The sequence below is a fragment of the Poecile atricapillus genome, chromosome 1 (genome assembly GCF_030490865.1).
Source record: "Poecile atricapillus isolate bPoeAtr1 chromosome 1, bPoeAtr1.hap1, whole genome shotgun sequence".
Lineage (NCBI taxonomy): Eukaryota > Metazoa > Chordata > Aves > Passeriformes > Paridae > Poecile > Poecile atricapillus.
The window spans coordinates 88,222,693-88,237,295 of NC_081249.1; the positions used below are offsets into that span (position 1 = coordinate 88,222,693).

Here is a 14,603-nt window from a genome sequence, read left to right on the forward strand (position 1 = left end):
GTAGGAAAACCAGTGCTGGTGTTGTGAACATACTCTGTTGCAAGATCTCCATCCAAGACCAGAAATATATTTGAGGGTTTCCAGCCTATTTCAGTTGGCTGCCTTCCTACTAATTTACTTGAATATGAAATCAAGTGGGGCTTTTTAAGACATCAGATATATTGAAAAATCTGTGAATACACAGGAACTTTTTGCTAGTAACAAGTATTCACTTTGTTCCTCCCCTTAAACAAACTTGCCTAATGAACTTGGAGGAATCTATTGGTTTAGATTGGCAAGAAAAATGTAATCCTTGTGATTCTACAGCTAGCTGTTAGAATGCAAAACTTCTTGTCACTATGTTTTGGACAGAGTTGACAGAGCTGGCTTTTTTCAGCATTGCACGTAGGCTAGGAAAGAAATATATGACAACTGCAAAGTGCTTTCAAATGCCTGGGTGTCCAACGTGGTCTTTAAAATAAAAAAACAATCCCAAAGACTTGGATAGTCTTGGATAAAGTCCTGATGCCAACTTGGAATGCTCCAAATTCTCTTAACATTAAGTCTCAAAGTTGAACTTTCTTTCTACCCAATATATTTCTTCACTTTCATGTAGGACAAGCAGTATCAATGGGTAGATCTTGCTTTTCTGTGTCAGCAAATGTTAGTTTGCATAATCTATACAAAAGGAGCATTTCCAGTTTATTGATAAATTGATAGACATGAATTGAGAGATCTATATTTTAAAATAAAGCATTATAGAGCAATTCAGTTGACTGTGCAGTCTTTAGGCTTATCTTGCCTAAGGAACTAGTCTATTCTAAACACTGTTCTAATCAGTGCTGGCTTAAAATATTTAAGAGTAATTCATTGAACATGATTGTCTGTGAAAAGCTTTATACTCAGTTTAAACGTGTTTCTGCAATTTTTAAATGATGAAGCAGTATTACTTTTAATGTACATACTTTATACTTTATATTAAGTATATTTAGTATACTTTAAGTATAATTAAATTAAATTAAATTAATCATTGAATGAGATTTGGCAAAAGCATGCATAACATATAGCAAAGCAAAAGTCCATTAATTTTAGAAATGAATAGGATGAAAATATTAAGTGTTTCTCCTCAGTATTATGTAGGTTAATTACTTGCCACATAAAATAAGGCTTCCCCTTACCAATTCTAAATGCAGTCTTTTTCCACTCTTCCTTTTTTTTTTTCATGTTCAAGTATTAGGCTCTATTTATCCAAGTCTCATTAAGCTACAGAGCCTAAGGATCACACAAATTCTTAGACAACTCCACTTTTTTTCTTACTTTATTAAGATCAGGAGCATAAGCCTAAGTGATTAGGATCATAGAGATGATATACTTTGCTTTAGGCACAAGAGTTCCTATTACTATTGGTAATTCTTGTAGGCACATAATTTTACTGGATCAGACTTAAAACTCCCTTCATTTTTACAATACTGGTATCTGACAATACTGGTCTTTGGTTGCTCTTCATGAGCCCTCGCTGAGAACTGTCAGCCTCTTTTTATAGATTTTTATAGATTATTTTATAGATTTTTCCATCTCATCAAGAGAAAATTGGTAAATGGTAGTGTGAATGACAGAGGTCCAAGATAATTTCTCCCCTTTCATCAGGGAGTCAATATCTTCAAATGAGCTACTATAGGAGTAACCCTCTTGGTGACATTCCAAAGACTTCACAAGCAGCTCAAGATTAAGCCACTTAAACTCATTTCCTTGTTTGATGCTTTGTGTATTATCTATTGTTTGGCATGATTTTATTTATTTTTCTCCATTTTAGCATATGTTCTGGATTCCTTGGAGCCTTTTTTGTTTATCTCAACCGCCAAGTGGTCCTGGGCATCCGACGTCATAAAGCTCTGAGCCAGTTTCTCACCAAATAGTGAGTGCTTGTCAAGATATTCTCTTTAGGGACCAGACTCTTACACCCTACTGGTATTGGATAACAACAATTGCTTTCTGGAAGACAGTAGACCTATTTCATGTGTAAAATAATAAAAATGTGAGAAACTGCTCCTATATGAGAGTAAGATCTCTGCAACCATCAAGAGAATTTTTCCTGCACTGGATTTTCTTTTTGGTCAGCCTCCATAATTTCAAATAGCTTCTTGATTTGAAAGGGAGACTCTGCAATATTTGTTAAGAGGATAAGGCAAACTATTCATTGGACAGAAAATATTTTTAATTAGAAAGTCAATTATCATGCTTCTTAAAATCAGGCTGTTTCTGGTTTGTTTGGGTTTTTTAGGATCTGTGAAAAATTCAACATTATTTATATTTCAGGAAAATTAAATGCAGCTGAAATCTAACTATGTTTTTAAAATATATATTTGGTTTTTAATCATAGTATTGGCAAAAATGTGAGGAATGTGCTCCATTCTTATGAACCAAAAGCTGAAACTGATAGTAACCAAATGGTGTGAAATGCAGCATGGAAGAGAAATGCAAAATAAAAGTCTTGACAACAGAGGTTTTACAGGACACTTGAAGATACTGTTTTACCCTCTCTAATAAAGTTCTAGCCTCCAAAGTTTATAACTTGAACAAGAAATGCTGGCTAGCTGTAAATGTCTTCAGCCTCTTTACAGAAAAAGATCTGATATTATGAGAATTTTTGAAGTTGAAAGGCACGGAGGACTTTATTTCTTATCAAGTTGCAGGCCTGGCCAGAAGAAAATCATTAGATAAACAGAAGCTCAAATTTACTTACTTTCTTATGTGGAAGAAAAATTGTCTTTCTTCATCGTGTAACCTTACCCATAAGCAGCAGCAGGGCTACCAAGTCAAGTTAATAGAGGAGTAGAGCAAAGCCTGAAAAGTGGGAATTCACTTTTCACTGATTTCCCAGAATTTTTTAGGTCCTTAGACCGAAACAAATTAAAGGTTATATTTTGTCTTCCTAAATCTCAGCCAACACTTCCTGTAGAAAACAGTAACTTGCCATGGGCCACATGACAGGATTAGTCCAGCATGTGGAAGCAGTTTGGGTTCATTCTGTCTCAGTGCTTGTCAAGTGTCACAGTTTTACCCAGATACCCACCCTGGTTCTGGACACAGCAGCAGGAAAACACAGATGGCTTCAGCCTCTGTCCCACTGTGTCCCACTGGCCTGGCACTGCTAGACCCACTGGCTGCCAAGGACACCTTCCACAAAACTGTGACAGTCAGCAATTCAGTGGAAAGAGAAGCAGTTTTCCCCATAAGAAAACTTATGCAGAGGTGCCTGCAGAAATGTTTGAAAACCCCCTACATTTAAATCCACTAGGACAGGATACATTGTGTGGGGGGGGGTGAAGAAGCAAGGCTGTCATCATCAGGACAAATGAGAAAAGTAATGGCTTTTGACAATACGTCAACACATCACTGCAAACACTCATTCCTCCTACATGTTCAAGTTTGTGCATGTTGTACACCCCTCTCTTCTTCCATCCTTCCTATTACACTAATTCTGATGGGGAAAAAGGGTTTTGCTAACAGGTAAACTCCATGAGTTATGATGATCAGTGGAGCCGGGCATTAAACTGCCAGTAACAGCACTCCAAAGCAATGCATACAAATACAGAGAGGCTTCACAGAAAAGGGATTCCTAGTCCTGAAGTGATGGTGCTACAGGAACAGAATGTGAGGCCATGTTGTAATAAGTTTCTTTCTTTACAGCCGACTGATATACCCCACGGTTATAACCTTCTGTATAGCGTCTGTGACATTTCCTCATGGATTTGGGCAGTTCATGGCAGGAGAGGTGAGACTGGAAAGTATATTACCAGTTCTGTGCAGTTCTTTGGTATGTTACCTCCTTGTCCTCTGCCCCAATAACCTTGTGTCAGGGAAAAGGGAAGAATGATAGGGGAGACGTTTTGACTGAGGAGGCACTATATGATCTCTGCTATCTCCTTCATAGAAAACTTGAAAAAGGTCCACTCTTCTAAGCAAATAATAAGGAAGATGTTACCCCATGTGTAAAAGTAGTTATCTTTTCACCTGTTTGAGTAAAGTTCTGTCTCTCTTCCTGAAGATTAAAACTGTGAATTAAGTCTCATAGTCATGAATTACCACAGTAAAAATCTCCTCCGCTTCTTTGTAACAGATATAGAACATTTACTCCATATAATCTCATGACTCATACCTGGTTTTTTTGCTGTTTAGTTGATGCCACGGGAAGCCATCAGCACTCTTTTTGATAACTATACCTGGATCAAGCACTCTGGAGACACCCAGATCCTAGGGAAATCTGCTGCCTGGATCCATCCAAAAGTCAGTGTCTTTGTCATCATCCTGCTCTTCTTCCTCGTTAAGGTAGGAAGCCCAGCTCATCATAACCCTTCTCCACTCAGACTGAATGTTCTTCCCTTTTGTAAAGCAGTTTGTGAAGTGCCAGTGAGGAGCTGCTGGGTACTGAATGAAGCACTACAGCTGCAGTGGATTCCTACATCTTCTGATGCGATGTTTGTCCACCTTGAATGACCAAAATTATTAGGGAATAGTTTTAGTAATTTTGTGGCCTTTTCTGCTCCCCAGGTCATCCTCCTCATGCATCCTGCTGAATGACCTTCGGTATCCACTGTATAGTAGCTGGTAGCTGGAGGACTAAACCAGGAAAGATTTCTCAAGTTCCACAAAAATAAATATTTGCCTAAAAAGTTCTCAGATAATTTATGTTTGATCTAAATGAAGTCTGATACAGCCTATTTGATATTCCTGACTTCAGATAGGAGACAAATAGGAATATGCAAGCACAATCTATGGCTGTGTGAGGCTCAAGGATTTGTTAGCAGTCCATCAAAACTTGATGGAGAAATGCAGCTAGAAACAGTTTTGATCACTTCCCCAAAAGCAACAGCAGATTAAAAATTCTGATATGGTCTGTGGAAGTTGCAACTGTTCAGCCTCTGAAAGGATCAGCTTGACATAGGACAGAGAAAAAAAAAAACAACAAAAAAATCAAACACATTTGAAAGAAGAAAACATCATATTCCAATGTTCAAAATAAAAGTAGCAATAAGGAGGTTTTCCTAAGATGAAATATATATATATATATGAAAGGATAAAAATATTACAGAATAAGTGCTAATTCTTTTAGTATTTACTTATTCCAAAGGGACAGAAGAGCTGAGGCCACCTTGCAATGTCAGTTGAAAATTTCAGTAGATCAAGAACAGCTACCAATGACTGATCGATACAACTGTTTCCACCTAAAGTAAAACACTCTATCAAATTTCTGACAAGTAGTTAAGGGTTCTCCTTCTGTGATAATTCTTACTACAGTGTACCAAGCAGAAAAGGTCTTGTTTACTTGAGGAAAGGAGGAGTGGACTACAGGGTGTGTCTGTCCTGAGTCTATCTGCTTGCCTTTGGAAGAGCTGTACCCTCAGACACTGGATTCATTGGCACTGTCCTACTAACTAAAGGCTTTCTCTATTCACTAGATAACTGCTCTTGATTTTCTTCTGGATGTTTTCAGCCTTGGGATAGACCACATTAACAAGAAACTGCTATTTTGAATCTGGGCAAAGGCCTGGCCTGATTCTCCATTGCAGTATAGTCAGATTTCAGCTTTATTTGGTCAGATTTGGTACTGCAAAGACAGAGCTCAGTTAGCAGTACGACACCTCAGCAGCTTTCTGGTCTCTGTAGACAGGCTGGGCACAGAGTGGGGCAGCAGGAAATGCTACTGCTGCCCCGTAACAGCTGCACCCTCTGCCTCTGTTCTAGTTCTGCATGGCTGTTATTGCCACCACGATGCCAATCCCCTGTGGAGGTTTCATGCCTGTTTTCGTATTAGGTGAGTTTCAATTTTGTTTTGCAGCATATTCATCTGACAGGTGGAGAGAATAGGAGAGGCACTGCCTACACACCCAGCAGGGTGCATCTGGTATAAGAGCAGTCATCACTTGATGTCTGTGACAACCTGATTAGAAGCCCATAGACCAGCCTCTGGGTCTCTGCTTTTGACTTTTCCTCAACCCCCCGAAACTAAATTCCAAGTAGGTAATTCCCTTTTACATAAGGAAAGCCACACCTGGGGAAACATGCTGAGCCATGGCCTTCTAATCTCTGTGCCTCTTCACTTACAGAGTAACTTCCATCCTACAATTAATAGTAGTTGTTCCTTTCACCCCTGAAAGCCAGACAGAAGAGGTAACCTCCAAACTAGTACCCACAACATGATCTACCACTTACTCCTTTCTTCTGACTGAAATGTGGTAACATAAAAAGTTTATTGGCTTTTAACTGGTTTTAATTCCAATAAAAAAAATTAAAAGAATATGATGCTAATGTTAAGAAAGAGGCTGTGTTAGACTGAACTGTACAAGCTCATGATGTACAGCATTAAGTACCCACAACTCTCAAATGAAATAGGGTGCTCTAAGGATCTCTGAGTTCTCACAGGCAGCAGCTGAACATGAGGCAGTACCATGCCCTTGCAGTGATGAAGGCTAACCAACATCAAGGCTGTATTAGGAAAAGACTTAGACAGAAATGCAAGAAATTGTGTGTTTTTATGCATTCAGCATTTTGGATACAATTCTGGAACATTGTGCCATTTTGTGTCTACCAATCCAAGAGATCCTTGCAGACTTGTAAAACCTGTCTGAACAAGACATGGGTGACTCCACCTCACTTTGAAATTGGCCCTTTTCTGAGCAGGGGTGAGAACAAGACCTCCAGAAGTCTCTTCCCACAAAAACTTTTCTGTAAGCTGTGATTCCAGTATTCAGACATCCACAGAATGAGTGTCTAAAGGGCCTCAAGTCTGATCTGGATTGAGATTTTACTCAGTCTGAAAATATGTCCCCCAGCCTGGGAATCACAGCTACTGTTGTGCCTGGTGTGCCCAAATGAATGAATGAGGGATCAACTGTATTTACCCATCTTAGTGCCCTTTTTTCCTCTTGGAGTCTAACTTCTGTATTTTGTAACTTAGAACTACTCTTTAGTTACCAGTGTCATTTCAATGTCATTTTTTGCTTCATTTCTGTTAGAAAATATCCAAGAGATTACCCAGCAAAGCAGCACAGCACAGATTGGATGTTCCTTATATGTTAATTACATAACTGTCAGTGATATTTTTCAGGTGCTGCATTTGGACGTCTCATTGGGGAAATCATGGCATCACTTTTTCCCAACGGGATCCTCTTTGATGACATTCTTTATCAAATCTTACCTGGAGGGTATGCTGTCATTGGTGAGCCTCCACGTCTTCCTTTTCCCTCACCTGCTCCCACTGCTGTAATTTTCCTGGTTGACATGACATGCTCTTTCTCTGTGACACGCTTCTCCTCTCCCTATTTCTTCTCCTACCTGGGAAAGGTGCAGCAGCATTGACAGGAGCGGTGAGCCACACCGTCTCCACCGCTGTCATCTGCTTCGAGCTGACAGGTCAGATCTCTCACATCCTGCCCATGATGGTGGCTGTCATTCTTGCCAACATGGTGGCCCAGAGTTTGCAGCCCAGCCTCTATGACAGCATCATCCAGGTGAAGAAGTTGCCCTACCTGCCAGACCTGGGCTGGAATCACATAAGGTATAGTAGCAAAACAGGTGGAAACATGGAGTGGCAAAGAAATAAAGCAGGAGAGGGTTAAGACCACAGGGGAATAAAAAGTTATGAAAAGGGTTCAGTTCTACAAAGGAATTAAGAAGGCAGAATAGGTCCGCAGTAAGAAAAAACAAGTGTTGAAGTTGAAGAATTAGGTTCCATACACAAAAATGGAGAAAAGTCCTCTTCTTCTTTTCACTGAAAGAACAAGTTTGAATGATCTGCAATGTTACTGAATGTGTATTAATATTTCCAAATTGCTTCAGCTTAACAATTTAAAAACCAGGAGTCTCATTTATCTAAATTCAGTGGGGCTTGGATATTTTTTCCCCAGAAAATGTTTGAAATGCTTTATTTGGATATTTTACTTGAAGCAAAACTCAGTTATTCCTATAAATGTCTTCCTCTCTCTAGTATGCATCATACACATATGTATGTATATAAAAACCATCTAAACATATATGTATACATGTGTGTATTTTATGGTGAGGGGTAACACAGTGGAATACAACTGTAATGGAAATCCAGTTAATCTGTGCTTATCCTCTTGGAAAATCCTCTGGTTACAGTCACAGACAATCATTTGGCAGCTGCATTTTGAGCACATTTTAAAAAGTGGTCATTTAGGTATTTCTTTAGAGAATTTATGTACTTGACATTTTTGATATGCTAATTCTTCCTCTTATCATCCATAAATTCACAGCAAATACAATATCTTTGTTGAGGACATTATGGTCCAAGATGTGAAATTTGTTTCCTCCAACTGTAAATACAGAGACTTGCAAGCAGTACTCCAAAGCACCACAGTGAAATCTTTGCCTTTGGTGGACTCGCCAGGTAAGCAATGTGGAGAAACTGGTCCTTCCTGAAGACTGTCTCAGCTTGGAGAAAATAGCTTTCAAATTACAGGGTGTGAAGCAGGCAGTGTGACCTACCACACAGAAAAATAAATCCTGAAAAATCTCCCACTGTGGATGATGTATGGCAGACAGGTAAGCTGGAGTGTGGGCAGTAAAGCAGATCCAGCACCTAAGGGAGGTGTGTGGGACGTCTGTAGACTGAACTGTGACAACAGGGCCTTCCTGGGATCCTGCATGAGCCAAGAGCATGGATGGGGTGGCACAGCTCAGGACAGGGAGGTCCTGCCCCACAGCCTAGGAGCTGCCACAGGGCTGGTCAATGACTCCTGCACAGCTCTAGATAGTATGAGCCTGAGCACCTGGAAGAGGCTGGTAGGAGAAAGGGGTGATATGTGGAAGGGGACCTTCAAAACCTTGAGGTGGCTTAATGGCTTCCCTGCTCTGTGCTGTGCAGAGTCCATGATCCTCCTGGGGTCTGTGGAGCGATCAGAACTGCAGGCTCTCCTCCAGACACAGCTCAGCCCAGAGCGGCGGCGGCTCCTCAACAGAGAAATGCAGCAGAAGCTGAATGAGGCACCCTATGATGGACCCTGGGCAAACCTGCCAAAGCTGAAGCATGAATCTTTTGCTTATGTCGATGAGGATGAGGATACAGATGAGAAGGGAGAGGTGAGGGAGAGAAGTGGACAGACTGCAGCATACAGACTGCTTAGAAGCAGTCAGGCATTTGAGGAGGCTGAGGAATAAATGGCACAAGGTGGACTTTATTTTCTCTCCTTTCCATAACAGCTGCCTCGGCCTCCAAGTCCCACTCCCAGCTACCCAGAGGAGCCAAATGGCCCAACAAGTGCTCTTAAACAAATGCCTGAAACCTTGGAGCCCCAGCAACACTCAGGTATGGTAACTTCTTTCATGGCTCAACCACATCCTGAAACAATCCCCCACAAGCCTGGGGAAGCTTTCATGCTAACTGTGTGTACCTGCCTGTGTGAGGTGCTGGTTTTCCAGAGACTGACAGAAGGAGCTTTCTCTGCTGCTCCTGAATCAAAGCCACTTTGTTAGTGCATCTCAACATCAGTGTAATGTACCTGGAAATACCTTCTGTTATGACCCCTCAGAGAGCATGGCATAGGTAGTCCCACTGAGGATGGACTCTCTTGGTCTCCCCACTCCATTCTTTGCAATAACAATTCTTTGGACGTTTTCTGTAGAGTCTAGATGGAAGGGTCCCCATCTCTTGGCTCCTTCACCATGTGAATGAATCTCCCTGGGGAAAGCAGCCTGAGAGCTGAACATCTGCACAAAGTTTTTGAGTAGCTTAGGCTGTTGCTCAGCCATCTCCAAAATTGAAAGACTCCTCCCTTGGACACGCATCTCTTTGATTCAGCTGCATTAACATGGACAACACTGATGTATTGTGTTCTTTTGTGTCACACCCCAGCCTGTATTAGCTGTGCTTTCAAGACTGTACTCATATCTCATTTCTGATTCATTTATCATGTATATTTGATGCAGGATGGTGGGTTGTTTTTTTTATCCTTTATGCATCCTGAAATATGCAGGGAGTGAGTAAGCACAGCGATGTATCCCAGTCTTGAGAATGAGTACAGAGGACAAGACTTGAGCTCGTGCTTTTAGGTACCCAAAGGTTACATGTAATAGAGCATATAGCACATTCTGGTTCATTAACACCCCTCATGTATGGCTAAAACTTTAAGACATAGAAAAATCCACTTTATGTTTCCAGAGCAGTGGAGTGGTGGGACAACCATCCACCTATCTTACCCAAGCAGAAAAAGAATCACATATAAAACAAGGACAGTGTGTGAAACATTTTATGTGAAGCTAGAACTGAGTGATCCAGGAATGACAAGAGGAAGTGGAACAGGAGTGAATTAATAAGACCTTCTTTTTCTTTTTTTAGTTTGGCTCACTGGTATCTTTGCTTCTGACCAAACTTCCTCCACAGCCTTGTTCAGAACAGCACCAGGCCCCATCTCCTCCTCTTTGCTAACTCCTCTGCTTGGGAGTATAATTCTGGTCTTTTCTATTCCCATCATTCCACTGCTGGCAGAACCCATGGACTCCTCACCCCTTGGCACCTGTCACATCCAGTTTGATGATACATTTTGTTGCATGGGAATATTCATTCTGGAATGTCCCAGACACCATCTTAGAAACTGAATGCCAGATTGTGACTGGCTCAGCTCTATCACGTCCCTTGTAGTTATTTCCCAGCCTACCTTGGCTAAGAGGATGTGATAGGTGTGGGGCTTTGTATTTTTGTCTCTCACTTGTTCTTCTCTCTTATCCACATGTTTGTTCTCATCCTTCAGGCAGTTTCAGGAGTCTGAGGCAACTGATCCAGCAGCTCTTGTGCCACTGCAGCCGTCCACATGAAACAGAGAGCACCATCCAGGTTAGGGCTACAGAGAGCCTGGTAGTACCCAGATGAAGGAAGGAAATGCAATGGAACTAGAGACTACTACTTGAGATATTCAGCATTTGGCTAGAGCATAGACACAATTATGGTCTTGAACTCTGACAGCATCAATGGGGAACTCCCTCCAATGAGAAAGGGTGTGATTACTGTAAAGGAGTGTGCATCTTCCTAAAGAGTCACCTGTGCTCAGGTGTCAGGCTACCATCGTGATTGAGTTTGGGCATCTTTTCTCAGTGAAAAAAAAAATTAATGATATTTTGGCTAACCTGCCATAAAGAGCAGTTCTATTCCATTTGGCAAACAGTTCTGGACAGATGGAGAAAAATGAAAAAAATGCATTTGGCTCTTGCCATGTTAAACGCCCTTGGTTATTTGACACATCTGCACAGGACTTGGGGATAACAGAGCTTATGGGACACCCATCCACTGCAGGGCAGTGGTTGGACCCCATGTGGGATGTCCTGAGAGCATCTAAATCAGTATTAGATGGCCATGTTTAGGCACCTGAATTGCTCCACCAGAACTCCATGGCGAATTGTCATTGGCAAGGGAAGCACAGCAAGGGCAGAGTACACTGTATAATGGATGAGTATAAAGAAAATCTGAGCACTTGGAAAGACACTATTTGGAACAAAAAGGGGACCACATGGGGTGAGGAGGCTGTGCAGATTTTCCCTTTCTGTACTCTGTGAAACTGTGGGTTCTTTGGCTGTCCTGAACAGTGTTTTCTCCTACAGGAGCCAGTGGAAGTCATTGAGACAATGACACCAGAAGAGGTAAGACCAGATGCAAAAACAGAGTGAGGTCATGTGAGTGCTTCTTTTACCCATTTCCTATCACTTGCAATGCTCCAGGAACCTCAGTGATTGCCACATAAAGCCATAGCCAAAGTCACTTTCTTGTTGGAGTGGCACAGTGGGCAAGTCTCACCCATAGGAGAAGAGATTGGCTAGATGTGTCGGTAAATCTCTGACTAATCTGATCTAGCTTTGAAGTCAGCCCTGCTGCAGCAGGGTTTTGGACTAGAGGCCTCCACGGGTGTCCCCTCATCTAAATCTTTCTGTGGCCCCATGTTGTTCCATCATTTCTTACATAGTGGATTGATTATCTTGCAACAACAAGGGGAAGATGCACTCAGAAAGAAAAGCTAAAGATGTTCACTCCCTCCTTAAGAAGGAAAAAACAAAACCCCATCTTCTCAGAAAATCTCTGAATTGCCCTGTTTCCACAGGGACTTGACATCTGGCAAGAAAGGGGTGGGAAGCCTGAGGGATGAGATACAATGGACAAGATGAATGATGTATGTAGGAAGGAAGAAGCATTAACAGGAGGAGGAGGCTAGCTTGGGTACACAAGACAGCAATGCTGCAGGTAGCTGTAAGAGTGACTCCTCTTCTTTCCTGTGTCAGATAGATGCTTGGGAACAGGAGGAGCTGAACAAGAATGTGTGCTTTGACAGCTGCCGCGTAGATCCCTCCCCTTTCCAACTGGTGGAGAGAACTTCCCTGCACAAGGTGAGTGCAGATGTCTTCTTGAGGCATACATCATTTTTCTCCACTCACTCCAGGTCCAGTCTATCACTTATTTATTCCCCCTGTCTTCACCTACAACTACTATCACCAGCCACTTTCACATCGAGCAACATCGAGCTTGTTCCTGTAATCTTCTGTGTACACCTCCAATCTCCTGCAAAATGAAAGGCTTTGTGATAAGAAGTCTGAGTCCATTTATTAAAAAAGCTTTTGGACAAAAAAAAAAAACCAAACAAACAAAAATCTGCTACATGAACAGTAGCATTGTGTGCCTTGCTGCAGGGGCATTGCACTGAGATTTAGACTCTGCCCTGTCAGTGTGCAGCACTGGAATGAGCACTCCTGGATTTCTCAGGGTGTTTCTGTCAGGGTGTAAAGTCTGCCTGTGGTGTCATAGGCCCTTCATTGAACTGAAGCACAAGGAAAGAGGAAGCTGGATCATGCAACACCTAGAGTCAGCATAGGATAACTGGGGATTAAAGCAGTCATTGTATGCCAGGAGGAAGACAAGATGGGGCTTTTACTCAGTGGAAAGGGAAAGCAGTCTACTGAAGCAAAAGTGCACAGTGCATGCTTTTATCAATACTCATTTAATGTGAATGGTCAGCATAAACCTTGTACTAAATTAATCAATTACTGTTAAGATGTCAGCCTTGAGAAAAACAAGAATATGCTAGCATGTAGTTCAGATGAGTTTTATGAAGGGCTGGGTGAAGTCATCTGAAAACTACTAGCATTTATCTTTGAGAATATAGGCTCACAAAAAATTATGGGGAAAGTGTTAATCAAAAGAGCAAGTGAGAAACTCTAAAATAACAGACAAATCAACTTAACTTGGATGAACAAAAAAACCCCAACAAAACAACAAAAACCAAACAGGAATAAATAATCAAACTATATGAAGTATCCACAGTTAGAGCTAAATGTGAGACTACTGACAAAGAAAATAATATCACAGTTTATCGTGATCAAACTATATTTAACCAGTGTGGTTTTCTTTTACATCAGAGTAAAATGTCTTTTTCTTGAGAAATCAGATTTTTCCTAGTTTTGACTAGAACATGACATTCAGTATCTCATATGATGCTAAAAAAAAAAGCCAACAGTAAAACACTAGCTGTGACAGAATGATTTAATGTAAGACCATAGGTAAAGTCCAGCTAGAGCTCAGCTTCAAGAACCTGGAGGCTGGAAATATACCAGAGATGAGCACTGAGAATGTGGAAAGTTTTAGAAAGCCAGAAAGATCTGTGAATAATAGTAAAATAATGGGGTATATTTAGGCTGAAGAAAAGAAGACTGATAGCAGTGTGATATCTGTCCTTTCAAGGAGACTTTGTAAGAAAAAGGAAATAACTTGTTCTCAGTGTTCTCACTGCACTGGATAAGCAACAAGCTTAAGTTTTCACAGAAAACATTCTGGGACTGGAAAAAAATAAATCCTCTATTGTTAAGGAAAGCACTGGAATAAATAACCTAAGCAGTTTTTGACTCTACATATACGGTAGTACATCTTCCAGCACCAAAATGAAACAGGATCTGCATAGGTCTCTAAATGCACAACACAGGGTGTTGTATGTGAATCTCCACCAGATGCAGGATGAGAATAACCTTGAGAATGTGCTCTCTGTCATCAGCGCAGTCCCAACTACAGCTGCACAGCAGAAGGAGCAGGGAGTAGTATTTGGCAGATACAAAAGGGGAAGAAGGGAAGACATCATTTCTGGGATAACTGCACAATTTTGTCTCTTTGTGACTTCCATTTCTAAATCCTGAGTCCCAGCCCTAGCACCAAGTTCTGTGCTACCCATTTCCTAAATCCCTGAAATGGTCTTCTTGCGGTTTTGCTCCTAGACGCACACCTTGTTCTCCCTGCTGGGCCTCAGCCACGCCTACGTAACCAGCATGGGGAAGCTGAGGGGAGTGTTGGCTTTGGAAGAGGTGAGTACAGATCCTCTGCCATCCTCTTAAATAACTGCAAGTGTCCTGTGGATCACTGCAGTAACTCACAGGTGCTGCAAGTTCCAGCTGGGAATATATATAACTGCAAGTGCTACATTTTCAACCCAGTGTTGAATTCTGAGTCAGCTCTTTGGAATCCGTGTAAGGGAATGGATGACTGCATTTCGGTGGAGGCAGCAGGTGCTCTTTCCAGGGATGTTAGAAGGTTCATCTTTTTCAGAAGTGTAGGGCTTTTCACTGAGGCTTAATAGCCA

General features: G+C 41.4%; 1 protein-coding gene across 4 annotated transcripts in view; it reads left to right on the plus strand.

The window, feature by feature from the left end:
- The window catches only part of CLCN1 (chloride voltage-gated channel 1), a 60,365-nt gene that overhangs the window by 40,555 nt on the left and 5,207 nt on the right, over positions 1 to 14,603 (plus strand). For all 4 annotated transcript variants that reach the window (XM_058864733.1, XM_058864724.1, XM_058864743.1 and 1 more), the window contains 13 exons: positions 1,793 to 1,894; positions 3,670 to 3,754; positions 4,159 to 4,308; positions 5,725 to 5,794; positions 7,088 to 7,198; positions 7,324 to 7,537; positions 8,256 to 8,389; positions 8,867 to 9,081; positions 9,202 to 9,307; positions 10,749 to 10,831; positions 11,593 to 11,631; positions 12,265 to 12,369; positions 14,242 to 14,328. In XM_058864733.1, coding sequence (XP_058720716.1) covers positions 1,793 to 1,894; positions 3,670 to 3,754; positions 4,159 to 4,308; positions 5,725 to 5,794; positions 7,088 to 7,198; positions 7,324 to 7,537; positions 8,256 to 8,389; positions 8,867 to 9,081; positions 9,202 to 9,307; positions 10,749 to 10,831; positions 11,593 to 11,631; positions 12,265 to 12,369; positions 14,242 to 14,328 — 1,501 coding nt within the window. The remainder of the gene's footprint in view (positions 1 to 1,792; positions 1,895 to 3,669; positions 3,755 to 4,158; positions 4,309 to 5,724; positions 5,795 to 7,087; positions 7,199 to 7,323; positions 7,538 to 8,255; positions 8,390 to 8,866; positions 9,082 to 9,201; positions 9,308 to 10,748; positions 10,832 to 11,592; positions 11,632 to 12,264; positions 12,370 to 14,241; positions 14,329 to 14,603) is intronic.